Source organism: Leptonotus elevatus, chromosome 20 (assembly GCF_054856555.1).
Source record: "Leptonotus elevatus isolate MCC_2025b chromosome 20, RoL_Lele_1.0, whole genome shotgun sequence".
Lineage (NCBI taxonomy): Eukaryota > Metazoa > Chordata > Actinopteri > Syngnathiformes > Syngnathidae > Leptonotus > Leptonotus elevatus.
Window position 1 is genome coordinate 9,524,692 of NC_141258.1, and position 26,854 is coordinate 9,551,545.

Here is a 26,854-nt window from a genome sequence, read left to right on the forward strand (position 1 = left end):
ATGTAAAATGTGACAATCAGGAGACAAGGTGTCAAGCTAGTTAAGTGTGTTTTGACACATCTTAAAGGCAAACAATCTCTCCCCTTTTAAAATTGAACCACGGTTGACTGGACTTGATTTAAACAAGCGCCAGACGTCAGTGTTCAAATAAAAAGGTCTTTGCCAATACTTTTCACTCCTGCAGGTTGACTGCACATGCATGCCATCTTAGCTCGGCAGTCTCTCATGTTTCTTTTCTCCTTCACTGGCCTTAAAATTGGCAAGTGTTTGAACAGCAAGTGAAAGAAAGGAATAGAGCACAATATGTAAGCAATAACAACATACGAGAGATACACATCGGAAAATCCTGCGTAATCGGCAGGTGCAAAGGCATTAGCGTGCGAGAGCATGGCGGCGAAACACGGACCGACGGAATGAACAACGCAAACAATGATGCGCGATGCTCGCAGCGAGCACTGCGGTGATAGATCTCACCAGATGTTGCAGAGCCAGCTGTGCTCACGCAGCCAGACATCATCACGGCTCCTGTCTCACAGCGAGCCCGTCCGTCTACCATTGTTACCCAGCCGTCCCCACGGCCAAGCGTGTGAGCACGGCCCACCGCGACCCAAACCGCACAAGCCTTCGCCAAAGCGGAACAAAAAGGGTTTACAGAGCGGCTGAGCAGCCAAGCTCCCATTCCCCGCACCGTGCTAGTGGCTCACTTGCTTTTCACAGGGTTTGTGGGCCGGAAAATATGGGTTTATGTGAGCATATATAACATCTGGCAGTAGGGAGGCATTCAAATCCAATTATGGCAAATGCTATTTGCATGAGTTGCTGTTTTAGTCGTGGATCAGTTCGGGAGACTTTAGTCACGGGTGTTTTTCTGGGAGGGGAAAATTGCATAATATTTCTCTTTATTCAAATTCTGTGTGTTCTGCCGTGAAAATGTCTTTTCGGATAGGATAAGCGTTTAGCCGCATTTTAGCTTTGCACCTGCTTCTGACAGCGCTGTGAACATTTATGTTTCTGGCTTTTATGACAATTTAATTTCCCGCCAGGTATCAATTGTCAACTGTCAGTCTCAGCTTGACTAAATTTGACATGTTGATGTAGATTTACTGCTTGATAGAAGGACCCCTTCTCTCCCCTCCCATACTGTGATGTCTTGATCCAACTTAAACAGGGTTTCCGTGCGTCATTAAAAAGCATTAAAAGTGACGTTTAATGGATTTTGCAATAATTAACGCAACACTGAGGAACTTTCAGTTTATGTTGATTATAGTGGTGCCATAGGACAAAAGTGGTATTGTTATGTTAGAAGGAAGACCACATTTCCTATAAGGACAAGCGTATTGTGTCGTTTTTTTTTTTTTAGCTCACTCCAGCGAGTGAAATCCGGGCCAATGTTGATCCTTGACTGTCCTGTCCTGTAGCTTTTGACGTATGCCATAGAGCAGTCAGCACATTTGTAGTTTTTTGTGCGGCAGTGTTCTTACCATCCTTCTCAAATTTGCTTTGTGCCAGTAAAAATGATACAGACCCCCTCCGGCCATTGCAAAGGTACCATTCAACTAGTTTTAAGTCAATGTTTCATCAGAATAGTTGTGAAAATATTTCATTTAGTTTGACGTGGGCATTAAACTAGTTTTCAATTGCGTTAAAAATGGCATTAGAAAGCATTCGATTTGCTGATACCTGTAGAAACCCTTTTACAGCATATAATGAACATGCAATAGAGTACATATGATAGAATAAATGGTCTGCTGATTTTGAGGAGACGTCTCGCTTCCCTGCTGTGCAGTATCAGCCGGGCAGGTGGGACTGAACACCAGAACACGGGTCATAGAAGCAAGCTGTCTAGATTTCTCACCTTTGGATTCTGCTGCTTGTCAGAAGAGTCTTGGTTGGTAGCAACTTCAGTGCTAGGTTTATATCTGGTAGAGATTGAATATTTATTAAATTGCTTTGTGGCTTCAAAAGAGTCTTTTTTTTTTTATATATTTGAGAGTGCTATACTCCCTTAAGGCCTTCAAATTGTCGCCGGGTAGCAATTTCTCTGGAACGTTTCAATTTTACCACTATGATGAATTGCAGGCAGATGGACAGCAAAATAAGGCAATACAAAAAAAAGAAGACGTTTTTTTTCTTTTTTAAGGGGCCATTTAAAATGTATTAGGTGTTCTCACTCTGCGAGAGATTGAACTGGTTTTGAGATGCCACATTGTTGCAATAGGAGCTATAGCTGCGCACGTGCGACATTTGCACCCTCGCCTCCTTCTCTCATTCTTGCTGATTACAGCTCATCGAAACATGCCGCATGCAACGTGATTCAAAACAGCAGCTTAATATTTTAATATTCTTATTTTTATAGCACCGATTTACTGATGTCTCAGCCTCCTAAAGGGGATTTTAAGTCAATGAAGCAAAAAGAGTGTTACTTCTGTGCCTGCCAGACTTGCTGTGATGTTCCCTCAAGGGGCTCTACAGAAGAGACAAAGCCAGCAGTGAAATCAAATTTTAGAGTGGGCATTTCTCAGATGTACGTTTGTGTAATCACCACCCTCCCACGGTGCTTTTGGTCCATATCACTGAGCAAATAATAGGTAAATAAACATAAATTAAAACCATAGAGCCTATGTTTTTTTTGTTTTTTTTTGTTTTTTTGGGGGGGGTTCTATTTCACTCTGATTTTCTGAGCTTCACGAACTGTTTTTTAAGTGCTTATGTTTTTGGTAATTCTGGGGGTTATATAGAAACGGTCACACATGCTCAAGCACACTTGGGAGCTGCCCGCTACTGTTCCAGCCTTGTACTTTTGGCAGCTGAGATCAGCTCCACTGGCGCAATCTGGAAGGTTTGCATTTCTCAAGGTCACTGAGGCCTTATGCTATGAATTCAGTGTCAGTAAGACCCCCCCCCCAGCCCCCCCCCCCCCCCATAGCATATTAGTCATTGTTTGTTGCTTCTTCTGGGTAACTTCTAGTCTTCCTCTCCCACCAGACTTTGACTTCAGCGTGCCCGGCTCCATGAAACTCCATAATCTGATCTCCAAACTGAAGAAATGGATTAAGATCCTGGAGGCCAAGACCAAGCAGCTGCCCAAGTTCTTCCTCATTGAGGAGAAGTGCCGCTTCCTCAGCAACTTCTCTGCTCAGACTGCCGAGGTGGAGATCCCTGGGGAGTTCCTCATGCCCAAACCGACGCACTACTACATCAAGATTGCCAGGTGACAGGCGCTGGAAAATAGTCATATAGAGACTTTCCTTTCCCATAAATATAAATATGATTGTGTGGTCTGTTCCGCGATCCTCTCTTCAGGTTCATGCCTAGAGTGGAGATTGTTCAGAAGCACAATACCGCAGCACGGCGACTCTACATCCGGGGCCACAATGGCAAGATCTACCCCTACTTGGTGATGAACGACGCCTGCTTGACAGAGTCCCGACGAGAGGAGAGGGTTCTGCAGCTCCTTCGACTCCTCAACCCTTGTCTAGAGAAGAGAAAGGAGACCACCAAAAGGCATCTCTTCTTCACTGGTAAGACCGCAGGAAAAGCATGAGGGTCTCAAATGTTTAGCAGATTTTCAGTACAGTCATTTTTTAGTAATTCATTAAGATGTTTGAAGTCAAAAAGATATACTAAACATTTAACTCATTCAAACCCAAAAACGTGTAAATACGTTTTAAATACTTTGTCCTTCAGTCCCAAAAACGTATTTATACGTTTTATGTTTTGTTTTGTTTTATGCAAGAGCATACAGAAGGCTTTGATGCAGCTTCTGACCTAAAGAGGTGGCCTAAAGCAATGGTAGTTATTACAAAAAACGCCCAGCAGGTGGCAGAAGAGTATAAGAGATCAAATGCTAATTGCTGCAAAATTGAAACTGATATAAATATGTTATTTTTTTCCTGTTGAAACAAGAGACTCAAATCTTTCTTTTGGTTAGTTCCATGTTTTTATAGCAATAGAACACAATATTCTGTGGGCCGTGCAAAATCAGTCAAAATCAATTAAAACAGCCGGGAGCGTAGGGGGTTGCTTCAGTGAAAATGGCTGGGAGTGAATGAGTTACAAAGAGAGTAAAACATTGAGTCACAGATTTATGTTGAGGTAATTTTTTGCCACTTGATGGCATTAGTGTTGAACGTAGGTGACAGGAACAGTAAATTTTTCATTTCAAATTCAGAGCAATTGGTATTTAGAAGATGAAGTAACTTGTGGCCATTTACAAATTACAGTCCCCACCAATGCATATTTTTTTATCACATTCATTATTGCTACATTGTGTTATAGTGACTCCTTTACACAGCTTGTGAGACGTTCAGCTGTGATAGCTTCTAACCCCTGTGGTTTAGATAAAGATGTGCCTTATTTGTGGATTTTCACAATCCAAGCAGCATCGCGTTCCTGTCTATTTTTAGCTTCTCTTTTCAGCTGAATCGTGGGTTATGGTTTATGAATTTTTCAATGAGCTCCAATTTTCAAATTCACACACATGGAAGCATTTGAATCTGTATTCATCGCACACCCTCATCATCAGTTCGTGCACCTTGTAGAGAATTTTACCGAAAATGTGATTACAGTAAACCCTAACCTTTGGATATCAGGAACGCTGCATTCCGCTCAGAACATCATGTGACTCATTTCTTTTTCTGTCCGTCGGCCTCGAGCACACCACACACAATTTCATTTCCCTCGCAAGCCCACTGTGTCCTCCCGTTCCGTTTCCCTGTGGTTTGCCTCCACCCAGATGTTTGCTTACTCTCCATTTTATGCACTTGATTGGTTTGTTTAAGGGGTAAGTAAGGAGACGGAATTCAGCGGTGTTTTTCAACCCAATTCCTCAAATCTGGCATGGCCAGTATTGTTTTGAATCAAGCGGGCAGTGGATGTAAATGTTAAGATTTGCTTTGACTGTGCGGTTAAATCAGCAACCTTCTTTGACCCTGTTTGGTTTAGACACAGTCAGCTCTAAAATATTTCAGTTGCACAGCTCGTCTGCGGTTTAACTGATACTTGTTGATGTGCCATTAAAGAACAGTTTACAGTTTATGCCCCCGCTTACCTCACCTTCTTCATCTCTAAACTCCCTTTTATTTTTTTCTAGTGCCGAGAGTGGTGGCGGTGTCTCCTCAGATGCGGCTAGTGGAGGACAACCCTTCGTCTCTGTCACTGGTGGAAATCTACAAGCAGCGTTGCGCCAAGAAGGGTATCGAGCATGACAACCCCATTTCCAGATATTACGACCGCCTGGCTACCGTGCAAGCCAGAGGCACACAGGCCAGCCACCAGGTATGGAGGACACTTGAACTGCACATTATGGACAAGATTAATTGAGCTCATTAATGAGGCAAACACTCGTACATCCATCCTGTGAAAGCGAATTCAGCTTGGTCGCCTCATATGGGGGACCAAAACTGCCAAAATTCTAAATAAATAAATGTATAAATAAATGAATAAATGTGAATAATAATAATAATAATAATAATAATAATAATAATAATAATACAATAATAAAAATGGATGTAAAAAAATGATTAAAAATAATAATAAATGCAAAAAATATATATAAATGGAAATAAACTATATAACTATACTATATTTAATTTTTTACATAAATAAATGAATAAAAGTGAAAATAAAAATGGATCTAAAAATATAATTAAAAAAATGTATAAATACAAAAAATAAATATAAATGGAAATAAAAACTGTATGTGTGTGTATATATATAAATAAATGTATTCATTTTAACTTTATGATAAATATAAATATATAAAAAATATCATTTAAAAATGATGAATACAACAAAATAAAGTAAAAATAAATACATTTACTTCCATTTATATTTATTATTTATTCATGGATTTATATTTGTTGTTTTGCATTTCCATTTATATTTATTGTTTATTTAATTTTTGGATGATATATATTTTTTTATATCAGTTTTTATTTTCACTTTTATTTCTGCATTTATTTATTTATTTATTCATGTATTTTTAATTTTGGCAGTCCTCCATAGCCTCATGCACCTGCCATACTTATAAAGATAGGTTGTGTTTGGGAGGAAAAATCACCTTTATTTCGTCTGCACTTTTCCCCATGGCCACCAAGGTGCTTCGAGACATCTTGAAGGAGGTCCAGGGTAACATGGTGCCCCGCAGCATGCTGAAGGAGTGGGCTCTCCACACCTTTCCTAACGCCACCGACTACTGGACCTTCCGGAAAATGTTCACCATCCAGCTGGCTCTTATCGGCCTGGCTGAGTTCATGCTCCATCTGAATCGGCTCAACCCAGAGATGCTGCAAATTGCACAGGTAGGGCACGGGCTTTAAAAAAGAAAAGAAAAAGAAACTCATTTGTCACCCAGTCTAAGCATAAATTGTCCGATTTTTTTCCCCAAGGGCATGCAGGCTCCATGCACCTTCATTTAACATACAGACACATGTTAATATAGATGCGTTTAGATCACCATTACCTCCTCTTCATCCGTCTTTATGAGTCTTCCTTCTCCCCTGTGACATTCACATTAACGCCTATCAGTCAAGCAGCCGCTATAAATGCAACGGATGTTTTGATGCAACGTTATATGCACTCCCTCTGCGCTCCAACCATCAAAGATGTTTCAATTTGAAGAGCCTGCGTTTGCGTGTGAGCGCATCTGCGTCTCCGTCCCCGCTCAGGTTCCTCAGACAGCTTTTTCAAAGTCGTTATTAAAGATCATTGTGTCAGTCAGCCGCCCCTCCCCTCTGATCCTAATCGCCCTTTGCTGACAGGCGTTCCTCCGGGCAGCTAAGCGCTGGTATTAAGCCCCCACTCTGCCTGTTCCTTTCGATAGATCCCATTAGACACACGGGGATTACGGTGCGGACAGTGCATGTGCGCACACACCAAGATGGAGACTGCAAAGACAGGACATCGCCGCCACATATTTGTGCCCTGCCCGGTTTAAATAGAGACTTTGTTACCTAGCTAAGAGCCCAGTCGGGCTTTGTGGAGTTCTGAATCTTTAACAAGTACATCAGGACCCGATTGTTCAATTATCGGTTATTTTAACCACTGTTTAACTCCTAACCGCCGGTTCGATTTTTAACCTGCCGTTAACTAACCGACCGTTATCTATGCGTTGTTCAAAACATGGTTAGTTCACGCTGTTAATTAACGGCAGCGTCAAAGTTAACCATGCAGTTTACTTCACTGGTTAGCCCACAATTCCTCTTTTTGTTTACCTCCGGGTCGGCGAAAGAAATGGATACTATCCAAACGATCCCTGGCACTCGTCGAAAAAAAAGAAGCAAGAACTGTTCTGCTGACGAAGAAAACGTTATTCAATCGATGGTTGAAGCAATTTAGGAGCTTTTGTGATTTGTGATTTGTTATTTTTATTTTTTTAATTCATTAGAAAAAAAAATTCTTAAGTGTGTCTTTTCAATGAATATTTTGTGTAATATTTTTGGCAATGTTTTTTGTATTTTTTTGTGTAATATTTTGATAGAATAGTTTTTAATTATTTGTCTTGTATTTACATACTTCAAATATGCATGTATTTTTCATCTAATATTTGTAATTATTACTAATATTTGTCATTACTGTTTTGAATAAATTTTTTAAATTTATTATTATTGTTATTGTTATTATAATATTTAATTTAAATTCATTTAAATTAAGTCAGGCTTTTGTTGACGGACACCATGAGTACCTCCTTCCATCTGTCAACAAACGATGAATATTAATCACTGGATGTCGTTCGTCGCCCGACCCACCCCCAGTTGACGAATCTGATTCACCACATGTCGTTTACCGTCCAAATTTAGTCCCCAGTCTGTCCCTGACCAACAGGCTTAACAACTTTTCTAGGGGAAACCTTGCCAAGGGATTATAAAGTTTTCAAGCATACTTATGTCAGTGATTTCCAAACGTCATCCATTTTTCATTGGCCTGTAACATTTACTAAAAATGGCAATTTGACACAGTTGAAATAATAATAAAAAATTATTGGAGATGGTAAGAAGGGAGGGTGTCGGAAAAAATAGGTGCGACTATTACAAATAAATTGGTTTATATACTGTTACATTTTTCTACATATGCAAACGCACAAATAAATTATTTGACTTAACCCAATTTCTCTTCATAACATATGTGACCCTTGCGTCCTTTTGATTTTCTGTATGTGGCCCTCAAACAAGACTGGACTGGCGCAAATAATCAGCCCTGGCATTTTGACTTGATTCCTGACCGCCCTTGGCTACCACGTAGCTCTACCACTGATGTTTATGGGTTCAGTTTGATCTCTAATATTGTAAATGGATGAATGGGCTGCTCCTTCTAAATTGTGAGTCAGTCTCTCAGGGGTAAAATGGAGGAACATAATCATTGAATAGCACCTAAGAACACCGGCCCACCAGGCATCTTCCCTGTATGCCACATGGCCAGTCCAGCCCTGCCCTCAAATGAAGAAATATGGACACCCCTGACTTATGGTATACTGTAATGCCCTCGCATGAGGGAAAGGAGAGCCACAATCGCTGATGTAGGCTACTTTTCATCCAGAATTGGCCCAAAATTGCATTTTAGTTTTTCGGCCAAACGATGTTTGTTACTGAAGCAACAGGATGCTGTGATGATGCAACAGTTTCAGTTTTCGGCCTCGTTTCCTTGTTTTGGCCAAAAATTCTCTTTCCGGTTCCTTTAAAAGTATTAGATGATATTAGTATTAAATCGAAAATAATAATAATTCCTAACAATATTGTAATACTATAAATTATTGAGCAAAAAATCTCCCAAAAGTATTTTTCACATGGGTGTAAATGATTGTATTCAATTTTGGAATAAAAGTAAAATAACATGAAATGCGCTGCGCTGACTTTTCGGGCGCACTGTATCTCCTTTCCCAGCAGCCCGTCCAAATGAAGCCGATCACCAGCGTGCTGATTTGGCCTTGTGATCGCTGTCCGTGATCGGTTGCCGGTTTCTCTGCCCACTGCTCTAAGGCTCGCCGCGGGGGCCTGAAGGAGCAGGCGGCACGAGCATTGGGGGGGTGGGGGGGTGGGAGAAGGAAAAGCACAAGCTGCAAGGGAATTGCTTGGCCATAAAGCTGTCAGAGGCACTCACCCTTTGGTATGAGGGAGCTTATCATGAGCAGAATGGCGGCTTGTGCAGAAGTCTTCTCGCCCTTAAATGCAGGCTTAAAGATGAAAACTTGGGCTGTATATATTTAAGTCAGGCAGGGAGTGAGGAGGAGGAGAGTGAAATGAGGATTATAGATGTTCAGCTGCTGATAGTTTGACGTGTGACTGTGTCTGAGAGGACAGATCAATAACAGCTCGCAGCTTGTTTTGTCGGCCGCCCTTTCCCAAAGTGTTCCATCAGCTCGCGCACTCTCAAGGTTGACGCGCAACTCCATCAGCGTCAACATTTGCTTGCGCAACACCGCTGACGTGTCGTTTTTCCGCTTCCGCAGGACACGGGCAAGCTCAACGTCTCTTACTTCCGCTTCGACATCAACGACGCCACGGGCGACCTCGACGCCAACCGGCCGGTGCCGTTCCGCCTGACGCCCAACATCTCCGAGTTCCTCACCACGATCGGCGTCTCCGGGCCGCTCACCGCCTCCATGATCGCTGTGGCGCGCTGCTTTGCGCAGCCCAACTTTAAGGTGAGCGGCGCTCTATTAAGGATTCTCACCTGGGTTTGTGTGAGGTTGTGTGTATATTCATTTGAGTGTGTATTTATCCGTATTAGTGTTTTGTGTACTGACAGAATGTGTTTGTCTATACGTGTGTATTGGGTGTATTGTAAGTTTGTGTGTACGTGTTTTTGTGTGCATAGTTTGTGTGTTTATGTAATGTTTGTGCATGTGTGAGTGTGTGTTTTAATGTTAGGACTGCTCAATTATGAAGAAAATATTAATCACTATTATATTGGTAATAATTGAAATCATCATTAGGACGATCTTTTTTTTTGTACAAAACACTATAATTATGCAAGTTCCTTTTGGATGAAACAAAATGTAAAATAAAAATAAGTAAATTATAGTATTAATCCAACGACTATAATGTTCCAACAATAACCGCTAATTTACTAGCTCGTAGCATGGAGCCATAATAGCCACTTGTTGACATACTGTAATTGTGTGTGAAGTTTAGATCCAAAATGTTCAACATTATCTGCTGACAAAAAAATATACAGGGGTAAAAACTAAAATGTTAAAACGACTAAAACGAGACGAATAAAGTTTTCTTGGACTAAAATAAAGGCTAAAATGCTAGATTTATAGTGGGCTAAAAGTCGACTCAATAAAAACGGGATGAGGTTGACTAACTGATAAAAACTATTAAGCGTGATTGAAACTGCACTAACTGATACAAAATTTAGAAATGTCAAATCAAATGAACATTTTGGGGTTTTATGTTGCATATTTTCCGGCAATTCTAGTTGACACGTTGCTTTATCCGGCACCTTTGGAGTCTTGACAAAATGTTTGTTTTAAGCAAAGGCGGCGCAACGACTGACGAAGCAGCAGGCTGCGTTTGAGTTGACAAAACCCAGCAGGGTGCTAACGACGGCCATGCGGAGTGTTTGCTTAAGCGGGGGTCTTCACACGCTAATACACAGAACACATGCGGACTCGTCCAGGCTGTCGTGGCCTCCGGGGAGCAGCACCAATATGTGACAATCATCCGGATAAACAAACCTTCAAACGCGTCACATGCTGGAACTGTGTACTTAGTTAGGCGATGATGACTGCTGTTGTGGTTTAGCTGGTTGTGTATTTCAAGTCTTTGTCACCATAATGAGCTGCTCACGCCGCGCACAGTTTTTCCCCACTAGCGAAACTGGCACACCCGAAATTGGAGTTTGCTTTATGTGTTTGTTTGACATAAGCTTTATATACACTCTTTTTTGTTTTTGTTTTTGTTTTTTATTGCGTTTTCATTTTAAACACACGACTGAGGAAAACGCTTTTCTCCAAATTGGTGCCCATATAAACAGCATTCTCAGACGCATAATGATGACTTTGAGATAAACCCGGACGGTTATCGAATTAGCTTGGAATCTCATAAGCAGCTATATAGCGGCAACTGCCAGCCACACTTTTGGTTAAGACACAAATCATGCATAGCCGTCGTCAAAATTGGACTGAGTAAATACGTGTTTTTATTTGGGGGGGTTTCTGACAAATGGGTAGATTCTGGCTAAAAATGACGTATAATTCAAGAATATTCACAGTGGTGTTTTTTTTTTTGTATTTAGAAAATTATTCAAATTACTGAATCCCACCAGTCTCCGCATTCACTATATATATTAGGGGTGTTAGAAAAAAATCGATTCTGCAATATATCGCAATATTACAGCGCGCAATTCTCGAATGGATTCAGTATGCAAAACGTCTTACTTAGGGTTAGGATTTACACATTATGCATGGAAGAAAGTTATATTAATGGAACATTAAGCCTTCATATTTTTATTTCAGTGCTGTTCAAACATGAAACCGACTGCAACCTGAATTTTCCGATAAATAAATAAATTTTCATACAAATCTTACAGTGTACATGTACAAGTTTACTGATTAGGATTTTCTAAATTTGAGTTTTAAAAAAAATCGCAATAATCAATTTATAGATTCGCATCGGGATTAATCGGTATCGAATCGTGACCTATGAATCGTGATACGAATCGAATCGCCAGGTACTAGGCAATTCACACCCCTAATATATATATATATATATATATTTTTTTGACCTGTGACAAAAATTAGTTTGACCACCCATTTTTCCATTTTTGCATTTTAACACTAGCAAGGCACTCAGTCAGAAACCACGGTCTGCCGACGGTCATGGGTCCTCCAAACGGGATAAAAATTCAAAACAAGCATTTAAAACCACTAAAGAACGGTTAAGAACAAACCACTGGATTATGCTGAGGCCGTCTACAAGCAAACACGGCACAAAACTAATTGTACTGTACATTTTTCCCGCCAGGTGGACGGCATCCTGAAGGCTGTCCTGCGCGACGAAATCATCGCTTGGCACAAGAAGACCCAGGAGGACACGTCCATGCCTCTGTCCCCGGCTGGCCAGCCAGAGAACATGGACTCCCAGCAGCTGGTGTCGCTGGTCCAGAAGGCCGTCACTGCCATCATGAACCGCCTGCACAACCTGGCGCAGTTCGAGGGGGGCGAGAGTAAAGTCAACACTTTGGTGGCCGCGGCCAACAGCCTGGACAATTTGTGCCGTATGGACCCTGCGTGGCATCCTTGGCTGTAAAAAAAACAAAAACTGACGTGTTGGTCTTTTGCTCATGTTGGAAAGCTGTTTGAGGATTTATTCGTTATCTATCTTTCCTAGTAGCACAATTAATAGTGTTCTTTAAAAAAATGAATTGCATACTAGTCGGTGGGAAAAAAACCACCTTGTAAGATGTTCATTTATTTTTTTTTTGTATAAAGAGCATCACCTTCCTAAAATAGTGACCTAAAAATATGGTATCCATTATTTTAGGAAGGTGACAATATCAAAGTCATTGAATAAATGTTCAAATGACTTGTGTATGTTTGTATGAAGACTTGTTAACATTGTTGATGCGAGCTGGATGGGTTATGACGGTTCCACTTTGTACAATCAATCAACCTGTATTTATTTTTGTAACTAAATGTGTTTGTTACAGATTTTGAACTACAACATGGTTTTAAAAAAACAAAACAAGAAAAACCCCAAATGTTTCATTGTTTTGTGCCTAGCGCTTATTTTTTTTACAGAAGCCCGTCTCCCAGTTGCACATAATAAGCATTTTGTTTTAATAAAATGCAGTTTTTGATACTACTCTTTTCTTCCTCTGCATTCAGTTACAACGGGTCATTAAAAAGCATTAACAGTCATTCCATTTAGCTAAAATTAAGGCTTTAAATGGCATTAACAATCATTAACTTACTTTCAAACAAAAACTAAATAATAATAATACCAGTGTCCCAAAAACGTATTTATAAATGTTTTTTTATGCTAGAGCATACAGAAGGCTTTGATGCAGCCTCTCAACTGCAGAGAACGGTTGAAGCAATGGTAGTTCTTACAAAAACGCCCAGCAGGTGGCAACAGAGTACAAGAGATCAAACAGGGCCATGTTGCAAAAAGCTCTTTCCCCCCAGTTTTTAACAGATTTATGAATAATGATGAAACTTAGCTATGTTCTCATGCAAATTGCTGCAAAACAGAAACAGATAGAATTGAAATTTATTTTTTTTACCTGATGAGACCCTAATCTTTTTTTTTTTGGTAGGTTCCATGTTTTTATAGCAATAGAACACAATATTTTGTGGGACTTGCAAAATCAGTCAAAATCCACTAAAACAGCAAAGGGGGTTGCTTTAGTGAAAATGGCTGGGAAAGAATGAGTTAAATATGAGAGGCATTAAAAATGTAAATACAATTCATGTAAAAACATTGGTCATGCTTTATTTTGCATACATTATGCAAAGGAGTCACTATAACACAATTTAGCAATAATAAATGCGATAAAATATATGTGTATATATGCATTTGTGGGGACAGTTGACTAGCAATTTACAATGAACAAAATGGCCTGGAAGCCACGAGTTGTTCCAAATACTAATTGCTCTAAATTTGAAAAGAAAACATATTGTCCAACATGAAACACTAATCCCACCTAGTGGGGAAAAAAATACCTCAACACAAATGTATGACAATGTTTAAGCAGAGGTGTCAAATTCTGTTCCAGAAAGTAAAAACCCTGCCACAGTTTGACTTTTGCCCCAAGTGCTAGCTAACTAGCCAGTCAAAGGATGTCAAGTGCTAGCTAGCTAGCTAGCATCAGGGCCTAAAGCCAAACTGTGGCAGGGTTTTGACTTTCTGGACCTGGATTTGCCACCTCTGCTTGTAAGTGTTTAATAAATATTAACTGCAAATAACTTTATTAATTCCTATACAATTCATGTATAAATAGGTAAAACCACATTTGTCCACTTCTATATTAAGAGTATGAAAAATGTTGATTTTTTTTTTATACATTTAAAACTGAATATAAGATGCATTATGAGTTAATTATGGAGATCGTGCGATTAATTTAAATTTTCAAACGGACGGCCCTTATATAGGAACATTAAATTCATTTATTAATTTTAGATTTGCTGAAACCCTTGCCATTTCTTTAGGGAGCGCCAACTGTGCCCGTCATGATCATCCAAAACTTCAACAATTAGTTCTCTCCTTAGTTTCTTGAAGTTGGTTATAAAAGGAGCAATAATAGCCGGTAATCGCCATCTGTGCCTCACTCTCCCCGCATCACTTTGTCGCCGTCATAATGGCCCTGAAGGACACACTCCTGGATGTTATTGTGATCATAACTCACACTGCGAAATGACTGCTCACAAAGCGATCCCCAACATTTAGCAAGTTGATTGCAGTCATCCCGCAGCCGGTCGTCGTTTTACGGAGAGGCGTTTCCGAGCGGCGGTGTTGCTCTCTCGTCGGTCGACAATAACCTTGAGGGTCATCCCCCCTCCTGCGGTTCGAAAGCTCTGTGGAAGTGTGTTGAGGCGTTTTGCCTCCTCTCCTGCTGCTTGATGAATGCTCGCCTTTAGATCTCCCAGCAGGCCGCCCTCGCTTGACTTACACGCACTGTCAGACGGGCTCGCCTGCGCCCATAAACACAAGTTCGATCTCCAGTACAAGACTTGCATCCTTTCGCCCGAACATATTTACACCAGCTAACATTACTTCTGTCACATCCACACGCTATTAATGTATCAGTTCCATTTGGGCAAGGGTCAGCAACTTTTGATGTCAAAAGAACCATTTTAGGCCAAATGGGGGAAAAAAAAGGAGTGTTTTAGTGTTAGTCTAATGTACTGTACTGAGAGCCCAAGAGCATAATTAGAAGAGCGGCGTAACAAAAATATCCAGCTTCCAATTCATTTTATTATACCTTTAGTTCAGTGTTTTGGTATTTTTATTTTATTTTTTATTATTTTTAAATCTTTCAAACATTTTTAGAATGTTCTGCCTTTCTGTCAAATTACTGACAATTTTGGCAATTTTATGGACATATGGTAATTTTATGCCTCAAGTCAATATACCTCTTTTCCTACTTTTTGGGGGACATTTTATAGCTATTTTTTTTTACATTTTTGGCAATTTTGTGGACATTGTATGTTAATTTTTGGGATTTATTTTCTTTTTTTGACATTTTATAGTATGTTTTCTTCATTAAAAAAAAAATTCTATTCACTTAAAAAAAAACGATTTTCTGCCTTTTTGTGCAATTTTAAAGACATTTAAAGGTAATTTTCTGCCTTTTTTTCTTTTTGGACATTTTATGATGACTTTTTTTGCGTTTTCTTTTCTGCCTTTTTTTCTCCTTAACTCAATTCTCTGATATTTTTGGCAATTTTGTGCACATTTTATGTAATTTTCGGGAGTTCTTCTTTTGTTTTTGGACATTTTATAGTTACTTCTTGAATGTTTTATTTTCTTCCTTCTTTTAAATGTAATGTTCCACAAGCCGCCGGAAGCACAATAGGGAAGCCGGAAGGAAGCTCATACCGTGATGTCATTCCAACGGTGTAGTTGGGGACACAATGCTGATGTGATTAGTAAGGAAAATAACAAGCGAGGGAGGGTCGAAAATGGAAGCTCAATCAAGGTAGAGTGCCGAAAAGCCTTGATAAGAGCAGAACAACAACAACAACAACAACAAGTGAGTGCTAGCAGGAGAGGCTAAAATAGCGGCTGATTGCTGATTTGAAGCACCTGTGTGCCGGCCCAGGTGAGCTCTTTCGAATGTCGACATCTCACCAACTTTTCCTCGCCGTCTCCTTCTCTTTCTAGTGAGAAAGGACGGCGGTGATTGATGCGCTCCAGTGGGAGTGAAGGTGTAGGCGCCGGATCAGCACTGAGCCCGGGCCGTACCTCAGAGCAGGGGACAAACACAAATAGATCGCAAATGGCCATCTTCCCCCTCCACTGGTTCCCATCCCCTGAGGATGATGGGTAAGTGTGCGCATGTGCTTTCACAGTCAAACGTTAATAATAGCAATATGGATGATATGCATATGCATCATGGTATATAATACAGTAGAAGATCACTCCTGATTTGATTGGATGCAATTGGTTATATTCTTTCTTTTTCCCTTCTTTCTTTCTCATTCTGTCGTTCTTTCTTTCTACTAATCTACTTTTACTGTATGTTTCTTGCACAATGGATGTGTTCTTTTCACTTTGTCAGAAGATCTGTACCACGATTTTTAATATTATTTACAAAATTTATGAGCCGTCGTTGAGTAATTGATGAATTTTATTATTTATTTATTTATTTACTTTTGCGGTGACTTGTAAGCAGGAATTTGAGATACAAGCATCAACAGATGTGTGGCATATTGGAAACAATTCTTCAAAAAAAAAAGCTTTAAGCTGTTTAATTTGTAAGTTCACCACAAAACTGAGAAATAATCGCGTTGCAGATTTAAAACTATTTAGCTTTGCCTTAGAAAAATCCACTTAGCTTAATGCTAACAAACGATGCAAAACGCAATAGATGGCTAACGAGTAGCATCTGCATTTGGTGGTGGTGTTGTGGTGGTTCGAGCTACAAGACTTCAAATGCTTATTTGAAGTCTTGTAGACGGAAAGTAGAACAATAACCATGGCCACTTATTTAGTATCCTCAAATTTCAGTAGTTTACTGAGTTACAGTAGTTGTGAAACGCTTCATCGTTTGTTTGCATTACTGTTCATCACTGCCCCCTGGTGGCCAAGTTGCCCATCTGAAGAAACCGCAATTAATTAAATATGATGGGGGGGAAAAACATTTCATTCTTTACATTCTATTTCAATGTTATATTTTTGTAAAGCGCTATTTTATAGATAGCTGCTTTCCTTATCAAATAATGTACACATTACAGTGTTTGTTTTCAAGGAGGAGGCTGGTTTTGTGCAGGGTTGGTCGTACCGTATTCTATTTAACCATTTGGTTGTCTTGTGATTTCAACATTTTTAAAAACAGGTGTCTAGCCCATTAAAAAAAATAATAATAATAATCCAAGCAATCCAAAATTTTGAGATTTAAAACGTTATTTATTGTATTTTAAATATGTAAGTTATTATTAATTTTTTTTAACAGTACATTTGATCCCTAAGTCAATATGATGTCATTTTTGTTTTTACCTCACCTAAAAATGACCTTGTCTGTCAAATGTGGTCCCTTGACACAACAGCCCACCCCTTGCTTTAGTGTGCACGTGGCACAGATTTATAAAATTTGTGTCTCACACGATGGCAGAGGCAACTTATTGACGAGAACTGAAGAGAGCGCGACCAACTGGCTAATCCCTTTTCCCTCCAATTCCATCATGTGACTCCTCTTCAGTCGTCACAGCCGACATCCGATGGTTTATTATCTCATTGTTTCAGGCCTTGTTGCGACGTGGGGGGCGTGCACAATTCTTTTTGGTGTCCTCGTGTAAACAAACAGTATTAATCAAATGACAACGATGTGTTTATCTCCATTGGAGGAAGCGGCTCATCTCATATCTAACGGCGGAAGATTTGTTTTTGTTGCTCGCCAGTGGAGTCCCATTAGGACTTCTAATGACATTTTCACTTGGAGGAGTGCAACTCAATCGGCTTTGTGTCTCAAATCTGCTATTCCAATTTTTAATTGCCCAAGTGGGATGCAGCAATCAAAGTCATTTTATGTCTCGGTGACAGCGACGCAGTGGCACATAAGCAGCCTTGCTGGAAATAAATACAATTTGTTCTCAAGGCTTAATCTAAATGGATAGACTGCAAGAGAAAGTTATAGAAATTGGTATTAAGGTAGCAGCAGAACATTTGATTCTCCACTCAAGAATATTTAACGAGAATAAACCAGCTACTTAGAATAGATGGCGTAATTATTTCCAAATTATCTTCGTTTAAATGATTAAAACAGAACTCCCATTCCAATTAAATAAAAAGAAAAATACACTTTTGGACGCACTTATGAAGTAGGAAGCCGTTATTTTTTTCTTAGGAGTTATATAGTTGTATATTTATTAGGGGTTTCAAAAGTGCTGTGTTAATTTTGAGTTAATTTAAAGTTCCTTTAATGGCACAATTTTTTTTTTTACGCAGCAGACACGTCCACGTCAAAATTTAGCAGTAATAATAATGCATATATTTGTGGAAACTGGGGTCAAGTTGTATTTTACAATTTTAAAAATGTGCAGAATTTCACAAGTTACTTCATGTTAATGATTAGACAGATCTTAATATGAAAAAATGCACTGAGCTGTCACAAATGCAATTATGCCATCTAGTGGCAGAAAAATGACCAACACAAATCAATATCACATGTCTTTTACAGTCCAGTACATCTTTTTAATTTTAACTCAATTTTATGAATTATTACGAAATTAATCAATGACTAAAAGATGCAGCCATATTTCTATTAGTTTAACGTTTTTTTTCCACTTATGTTAACAAAAATAAAAAAAAATTGGAAAAAAAATATTATTCATTTTATTGTACAATTAAAACAAATATAGAATTTGCGATTACTCGTGAGTAAACTATTGAAGTCACGCGATTAATTACAATTGAAAAATGTAATTGCCTTTCACCCCTAAGATTTATTTATTTATTTTTAAAAAGCAAGCCCTATAGGGCACTTTATGTTAATGATTAGATAGATCTTAATATGAAAAGAAAAACGCACTGAGCTGTCACAAATGCAATTATGCCATCTAGTGGCAGAAAAATGACCAACACAAATCAATATCACATGTCTTTTACAGTCCAGTACATCTTTTTAATTTTAACTCAATTTTATGAATTATTACGAAATTAATCAATGACTAAAAGATGCAGCCATATTTCTATAACTTTATTCCACTTATGTTAACAAGCGTATGAAAACTTTTTTTTTTACATTTGTACATTTCGAACAGATTAGCAATTAATTAATTAATCAACAATTAATTGTGATTTAACTATTGAAGTCATGCGATTAATTACGATTAAAAAATTTAATCGCCTGACACCCCTAATATTTAATTATTTATTTATTAAAATCAAGTCCTATAGTGCACTTAATTTGTTGAATTTTTCACACTTTAAGATAATAATCGAAACCATTTCACTGCCCACTCTCATTTTATATTTATTGGAGTATTTCAAACCAATTTGTTAAGTCCCTCACATTTCCCAGAGCTGCGTTAAGTTCTCTCGACTGCCAGTTGGCACCGTCAGCTGTGCTAAAGTATGGCGGAGAGCAGCGCTATTAATTATGGAGGCCATGTTTGTGCCGAATGTTGAGCTGACACGGCACTAAAGTAAGTGTGCATAAACTGTCACTTTTGTCGATTTGATATTGTTTAGACAGGAGGCGTATGCTGGGTGTAAGGGGGCCATTAAATTTGAATGCGCTCATGATGATCACGTTGCAGATGATGTCTTAAAATAGCGAGTCAGGTGAAGCTGGCACCGCCGTTTTGTTTTGTCTTCCCATTGCTATAATTTTTCGTCTACTCCACCCTTCTTTCACTTGATTCCTTCTCCAGTTAAATGACATGCGTAGATAATTGTGTTCACATGATTCCAGATGTCCAAATGACATTCAGCCATTGATGTGGTGTGGCTGGGAAAGTGCCATCTGTTCATGGATGGGTTTGAATGAAAAGGGTATTATTTTCTGCAGCACATTTCAGTCGGAGATTTGTCGATGTTGTTCAAATGAGTAGTTTCCTACTTATTAGTCATTTGAAAGGAAGCTTTACACAAAACTGGTGGTGGCAGATTTTTGTTGAGATAGCTGAGGAAAATGAAATCCATTTGGAAGAACCTTCATACCTAGATTTTACTTCAGAGTAGTATCTAATATTTGTATTTATGTAAGTTTTTCATTTGTTCCAAATAAAAAGTTCAGTCAATCAACCCTGAGACGTCAAAAATAAATTGAGGTGAATGCATATTGGATTAGCATAGCAATCCAGAGATTCATCTATAGATTTCAATAATTTTTATTTGTTCATTAGGGGACATTCTACTTCAATGAACATTTCATTTAAATACTGTATACAGTAAATTGACTACTTTTGCAGTCACACCTTAAATAAGCCTATATATGCCTATATTTCCTCCCGCTGGGCAGAAAAAGTTAAGATTAACATGCATCTCAATTCAAAAATCATAAAATCTATATAAAGTACAAAATATAAGTTAAAAAAATTACATTCTAAAATATTCCGAAATACTATTCCAACAGCATATACTGTTTAAACCTCAAATTTTCATTTTTTTTGAAGCCAGCTGCAATAGTTAGCTACTTAGCTAACTACATATAATATTTAGCTACTTAGCTAACTACAACAGTGCACTATTTAACTACAATAGTGCGCTACTTGGCTAACTGCACTAGTTGGCTACTTGGCTAACTGCAATAGTTGGCACACGACAATAGAATTAGCTCAGTAAAATAGAATAGAACAACTACTTAAACCTAATCAAATATCATGCACAGTTATCTTTCACAATTGTCATAATATATTTTCTAAGTAGGTAACGTTTGAACAATTGAAAAACAATGCATGTATTGATTTAGCCATATAAAAACAATTACTGTTCATTATGTAAGAACAGGATGAATAAAAATGATTTATGCGAAACAAAAACATGATATTTACTGCATATTATGCATCAAAGGGTTATATTTGCTTGTTTTAGCCCCAAAAATACAAGTTGTGTTTTTTTACAGTGTAATGATGATAGCTCTCAGATCAATCTGATTGGACCTTGACACATCCTATTTGTCTGAACCCAGATATTAACATTACTTGTATATGCTGAGTATTTAATTTAATTAAAAAAATATATATTTTTGCATCGGTGAGCATTCTTGACTCTCAGCAAAGATGTGCAAAAAATGCTGACGTGCATGTTGGTGAAGTCATGTTTGTTTTCATGATGACTGCCTTGGTTTCTGTTTGCTCCGCACTTGCGGCGACTTCATTTCTTATCAGGCTTTCGTATGTAGCAGGTCACGATGGCGTGTTCGCAGCCATCTTAACACCTCCCTGCTGCTTATGTCCTCATCAGACCGCACACGCACGGAAAGCTGCTGAGCCCGGTTCACAACAATAACCCACCACTCGACCCCCAGAGCTCCGTGCCCTCCATCAGCATCCTCACCCCTCTCTCTCTCTCTCTCTCTCTCTCTCTCTCTGTCTCTGTCTCTGTCTCTCTCTCTCTCTCTCTCTCTCTCCCGCCCTGCCTGCATCCAAGAACGTGATTTAATTTGTTTGGTAATATCAGGATTGGCACGTTCAGCCCAGCTTCACTCCAAAGTGAAATTGGACAAGGGCATTGGAGCCTCGCTGTGTAAAAGTGCCTCACCTTGACAGCTGCTTGAGTGGGGAGCGGATTGCGGAGAGAATGAAGGATGTACCTGAAAGGGAGGGGGGGAGACGCCGACATACTCCTCTCCTCCTCGTCTCACTTGGGAGTTGTGTGCCAGGCAGGCAGGGAGCCACGCGGCTTTGAAGGCCCGAGCTCATTTGAAAGTGGAGACAAAGCACCAGGTGCAACTAGGGGGCCCCGTCTGCTCCACAACAACATGCTGGAACTTGGCCAGTATGTCCAATTAGTTTCCAAGGAGACTTTTTCTGCACCTCATCCTTGTCAGGGGATTGATCTCATCGTAATGACTTTATTTTTATTTTTTTTGACAGTGCAGATGGAATTGAAGTGCACACAAGAATTTTATGTTTGATATCCTCTTTAATCTACTCGTGCATTGTGTGTGTGTGTATATATGTTTTTAGGGAAAAAAATAAAGGCATATGACAACGTTGTGGTATAACGAGAATTAAGTCAAAATATTAGTAGAAAAAATATGAATTATGAGCTTAAAAACATATTCATAAGGAAAAAAAATCGAATATAAACAAACTCATTGCTACATGAAAAAATGCCATTTGAAAATGAAATCAAAATGTCAAAGTGCATACATTTTACAGGGATAGAGTCCCAATATATTAATAGCAAAAACTTGAATTTTTTGGGAAAAAGCTGCACCTTTTTTTTGTAATTATACAATTTAAATCGTCTTTCACATAAAAGGTAACTAACAACTGCCAGTGGGATTCTCCCCCCCCCCCCACCCCCCAAAGACCATTTCCTCCAGTGGATTTTTGTTGTTAGTTGTTGTTTTCTATCAGACCTTTATGCGGCATGCGCAAGCCCTGATAGAAAAGGTCTTCAACTAAAAATAAATACATAATAAATCCCACTGTTGGAAACCGGCTTCTTTATTTTTTTAAACTGCCGGTAATGGACTTCCATACAAAATGGCCGCCCCCTGAGATGGATAAAAACGGGTAGCTTTTGCTACTTTTTTCATATTCCACAACCATAATATTAATCAGAGTAACATATTTAGACTAGTGAGGGTGCATAGAACATATTGTAAAGAACGTTTTTGACCTGACTTGTAAAATAATGGTGGCCAAGTCTTGTTAGCTGTTTAGAATGTTCCATTTTGTCTCAACTTCTCCAAAGAAAACTCTTGATAGTGTAAACATGCTGAAGCAGCAAGTGGAGATGTTAATCACAGTGTTGTTTTTTTTTTCTTTCCAAAACTTCATTGTAGACAGCTGGCTATCAATTATGGCGCTACTCTGCCAAGCCCCGGTGACTTGATGGACAGTGATGAAGAGCGGCGAAAAAAAAGAAAAAAAGCAAGGCCTTGGCTGTTGCGCTGACTCTGCTGCTCTTCTCGTCTTTGATCAGCCCTGAGAGAGAATCACAGGTAATTGCATTCAATAAAATCAGACTTCAATCGATCATCTTTTCTTTTCTTTTTTCTGAAAGTTTGCGGCGGCCGATCTGTGGGCGGGAATGGCGAGTGGATGTGAGGCTAGCTTCATTTCCACCTCCAGTGGAGGGAGACCACCTATTTAGTGGTGAGGCCACTGGGATGATAGCGGATCACACCCCATCAGCCGCGGGGAGGGCCCCGCACCTAACTGATGCCTTTGAGAGGCTCCATCTCGCCGGCTTACGGCTTCAATTTCCATATCATTAGGCTTGTCGGCGCATCTCGTCGCCACTCTCCATTAATCCACGCCGTTGCGCGCGAAAACCGGTTGTCGTGAAGGTAGCGTATAAGTGCTCGTTCAAGCTTGGCCCACAATTCTTTTTATTTTTTTTATTTTATTTTTTTTGTGGGGGGGACGTTCTTGGCAAACGTGCATCGGAGCTTGCTGGACAAATTGGGGGGGGGGGGGGGATGTAGGAGGAACCCAATTTTGCGTCTCCTCACCTCATTACCCGCACCTGGATGGGACTGCAGGGGATCCTAATTTAAGTCTCTTGTTAACAACGCCCTAATGCGTCCTGACAGCAACAAGAAAAAGGGATGAAGGAGAGCTTAAAAGGATGAGTGCAGGGGCTAGAAGGCATGCAAATTGTCTCAAACCAGACAATCGTCAGTGAAACGTCTTCCTCATAAATCATCCAAGCCTCCATTTGTGGCCCCTCGTGCACACACCATTAGACGCCATTGCTAATGTTAATAAACTAATGAGCACAAATATTGTTTTGCAAGCAGCACACAACTCCACATGAAACAAATAAAACTGCAAAATAGATTCTTGTTTTTGTTCAATGTGCCTTGGGTCAATTGTATGTTTTGCAGCTGTGCGGCAATTGCAAACAAGTCAACACACGGGCATGCTGCTTATAATTGACAACAGGAAACGAAGAGTTTTTCTTAATGTAACTTCTGAGTGGTTGATGGCAAATTTCCCCCTCCCAATGCGCGGGTGGTGAGGAAAACTAACAGCCAATACACATTAAGCCCCAATCCGCAAATACATGTCCATTAAAATAGACAAAATGGTGGATCATCAACAATAGGCATACATCATTTTGTTTTCTATCCTGCTTATCATGTTTAGGATAACATCCTCACAATGCCAATGAGTGGCAATTAAAAACATAGTTGCCTAAGGAAAAGCGATTTGAGCATTTTTTTCAATATCACTCCTATGCTTTTTTCCCAAATGTACAAAAAAATGAATACAAACTTTTTTCCTGTTAAGCACTTAAAATACATTTTCTAGTAATGGAGTAATCTAATTAATTACTTTCCCCATTTGCATGCAATGTGATTTGTTGGTTAGACTTTTACAAAGGAGTAGCTGTATTCCTAACTTAAAAAAAAAAAAAAAGTATTTTGTAACTAAGCTTTTTTTTCTTTTTTTTTTGTGCAACAGTGGTTATTGAAACCTTGACTTTTTAAAACCATGGTAAACTGGTAACCAGCTGATACCTACTCATCAGTATGGGTCGTTTATACACCATGTTGGATAATTACAGTGCGGGTTTAGCTGCCTGTGTCGCCCAATATGGGTTACTTTAAGACAAAGCACTTTTAAGAGTATAGCACTGGTGTAGCATTGTACATCATTGCTAATAATTCTACTAGTGCGCAGAAATGTCATCACAGTTGTGGAAAAGATGTGAATCTTACCAGTAAGGACCAGAGGTGGCAAATCCAGGTCCAGAAAGTACAAAGCCTGCCGCAGTTTGGCTTTAGGCCCTGATGCTAGCTAGCTAGCTAGCTAGCGCCCTAGCAGGTAAACGAGCAGCATTGGGAGCTAGCTAGCTAGCACTTGGGGCTAAAGCCAAATGGTTGCAAGGTTTTTACTTCCTGGACCTGGATTTGCCACCTCTGGTAAGGACTTGTTAGTAAATAGACCTTTAATAAACTTATATTGAATACATGCCTAAATGGCTTACGATAGGCACTCAGTTGTGTTAATTAAAAACAATGTAATTATTGTTCCTCATACTCTCTGCTATTATGTTATTTTTTTTATCAAACAAAATACCCTTGTGTGGGCTCCATTCGAAGAAAAACCAACAAAGCTTGAGGGTGGCATAGGCAGATGAAAATAGACCTTTATTTGCCCTTAGAGTTGATCTTACCAAGAAAAAAAAGAATTCAGAGGGAATGTTTTTTTTAATTTATTTTTTTCCAAGTAGACGAAAATGACTTCTCAAGCAGCTCCAGGACATGCCAGATAGATTTTCAATCAGTTCAGTTAGAATTTATGCATGGGTGATATTTTGGACTGAGAATAGATAATCTCACCTTTTCTTGAATGAAGCACACATTATTTTTATTTTTTTTGTTTGCCAAAGTCTAAATCCGAAGGCCAATTGCTACATTATAATGTGTCAGTATTGCAGGAAAACTCTTTGCATTCAGCTTAAGTTAGCAGCTAGACGGTATGGAATTGCAGTCGCTTCAAATGTGGAGGAAAAGTTATTTTAAAAAGCTTTATCGGGCTCGCAGAGTGGAAGTGAAAGCTTCGGCACATGATTTTGGGCAAAGCAGATTATGAATATGCAATATTTGTTCTTGTCCTTGCTGCAGCCTCCTGTGATGGTAATGCAACCCCACTGTTTATGCTAAGTTATTCTCCTCCTGATTGGAAAAAGTAATACTAGGGAGCCTGGAGCACGTAGATATGACTTTTAATTTGGTTTGGTGATGCATTCGGCGCTATAAACAAGTAAGATGGCGGAGCGATCTTTAGACAGGCAGAGATGAATTTCCTGCTTGCTTTTTTTTTTTTCACGGTGGACTTTGTGGGCGGGGCATCTTGTAACATGCTAATGAGATTCTTAAGTGGGGATTCAATTTGAAATGTATATATGATGGCGCTGGTGGTGGATGGGAAACAGAACAGGAGAGTGTTTTATCGATTTTTGCTCAAATTTCCTGCGTGTGACTCTTTCCCACTGAGTGCAGTGTGAAAAGGGTCTAGGTAGCAAATAGAAAAAAGCTAAACACTCCATCTTGTTTTGCTTTGTGGAAACAGTGTAGCAGTATGCAAACTCGACAACAAATGCAGCCCACAAATTGAGTTGTCACGGTGACAATGCGCGGATCAAGCTTTCAAGCTGGTTGATCTTTTGACCTTGCCTAAATGGCTCTTTACACCTACTGTACTGGGGCTAATTTGTCTAATTTAACGCCTTTGTAGAAAGGGAACACTTGGCACATATTAGCCTCAAATGCATGCATTGAAATGCTCATCCACAAATTCATAACTGGAAAATAAATTACCTTGTCCTTCAATACAATTCTTTCAAATGGAATTTACAGCAGCATAGATGGGAGGGTAAGTGTGTCTGCCTCACATTTACGAGATTATGGGTTTGAATCCGCATTCTCAAAACATGCACGTTACATTAATTGGAGATTCCAAATGGGCCGGCATGGCTCAGTGGTAGAGTGGCCGTATCCCATTGGTGAGGTTGTGGGTTCGATTTGCTCCCAGTGGACCTAGCAGCGCCTTGCATGGCAGCAGCCGGCCTCTGGTCTATGAGTGTGTGTGTGGGTGTGAATGGGTTGAATGTGAGGCTTAAAATTGTTCAAGCGTTATATAAAAAGTCTAAATCAGGGTAAGACAAACTTTGCCATGAATATAAAAACAGGAAGTACAGCGGTAGTTGCGCTAGAGTACCTTACAAAAGTGAGCGCACCCTTCCAAGTTTTTGCAGATATTTAACTCATTCACTCCCAGCAACTTTCACTGAAGCAGCCCCCTTCGCTCCCTGCTGTTTTATGGCCCGCAGAATATTGTGTTCTATTGCTATAAAAATTGGAACCTACCAAAGGAAAGGATTAGTCTTTTCTTTCATCAGGAAAAAAATATTTTTATCATCTCCTGTTTTACAGCAATTAGTATTAGAATATAGTAAAATAAGTTTCATCATTATTGACAAATCTGTTGAAAAGAGCTTGTTGCAACATGGCCCTGGCTGACCTCTTATAATCTGCTGCCACCTGCTGGCCGTTTTTTGTA

The 26,854-nt window shown here is 39.3% G+C and overlaps 1 protein-coding gene and 1 long non-coding RNA gene across 3 annotated transcripts in view; both read left to right on the top strand.

Annotated features, from left to right (window-relative positions):
* Positions 1–12,806, top strand: part of trrap (transformation/transcription domain-associated protein) — a 76,790-nt gene extending 63,984 nt beyond the window's left edge. For both annotated transcript variants that reach the window (XM_086064342.1, XM_086064343.1), the window contains 6 exons: positions 2,986–3,211; positions 3,304–3,521; positions 5,093–5,277; positions 6,099–6,302; positions 9,446–9,640; positions 11,967–12,806. In XM_086064342.1, the coding sequence (XP_085920468.1) occupies positions 2,986–3,211; positions 3,304–3,521; positions 5,093–5,277; positions 6,099–6,302; positions 9,446–9,640; positions 11,967–12,251 (1,313 nt within the window). In that variant the 3' untranslated portion in view covers positions 12,252–12,806. The remainder of the gene's footprint in view (positions 1–2,985; positions 3,212–3,303; positions 3,522–5,092; positions 5,278–6,098; positions 6,303–9,445; positions 9,641–11,966) is intronic.
* A 2,741-nt stretch (positions 12,807–15,547) lies between these two features.
* Positions 15,548–26,854, top strand: part of LOC147156948 (uncharacterized) — a 41,035-nt gene continuing 29,728 nt past the window's right edge. Inside the window, exons 1-3 of the long non-coding RNA XR_015091747.1 lie at positions 15,548–15,696; positions 15,828–15,989; positions 22,624–22,782. This is a non-coding gene — a long non-coding RNA (uncharacterized LOC147156948). The remainder of the gene's footprint in view (positions 15,697–15,827; positions 15,990–22,623; positions 22,783–26,854) is intronic.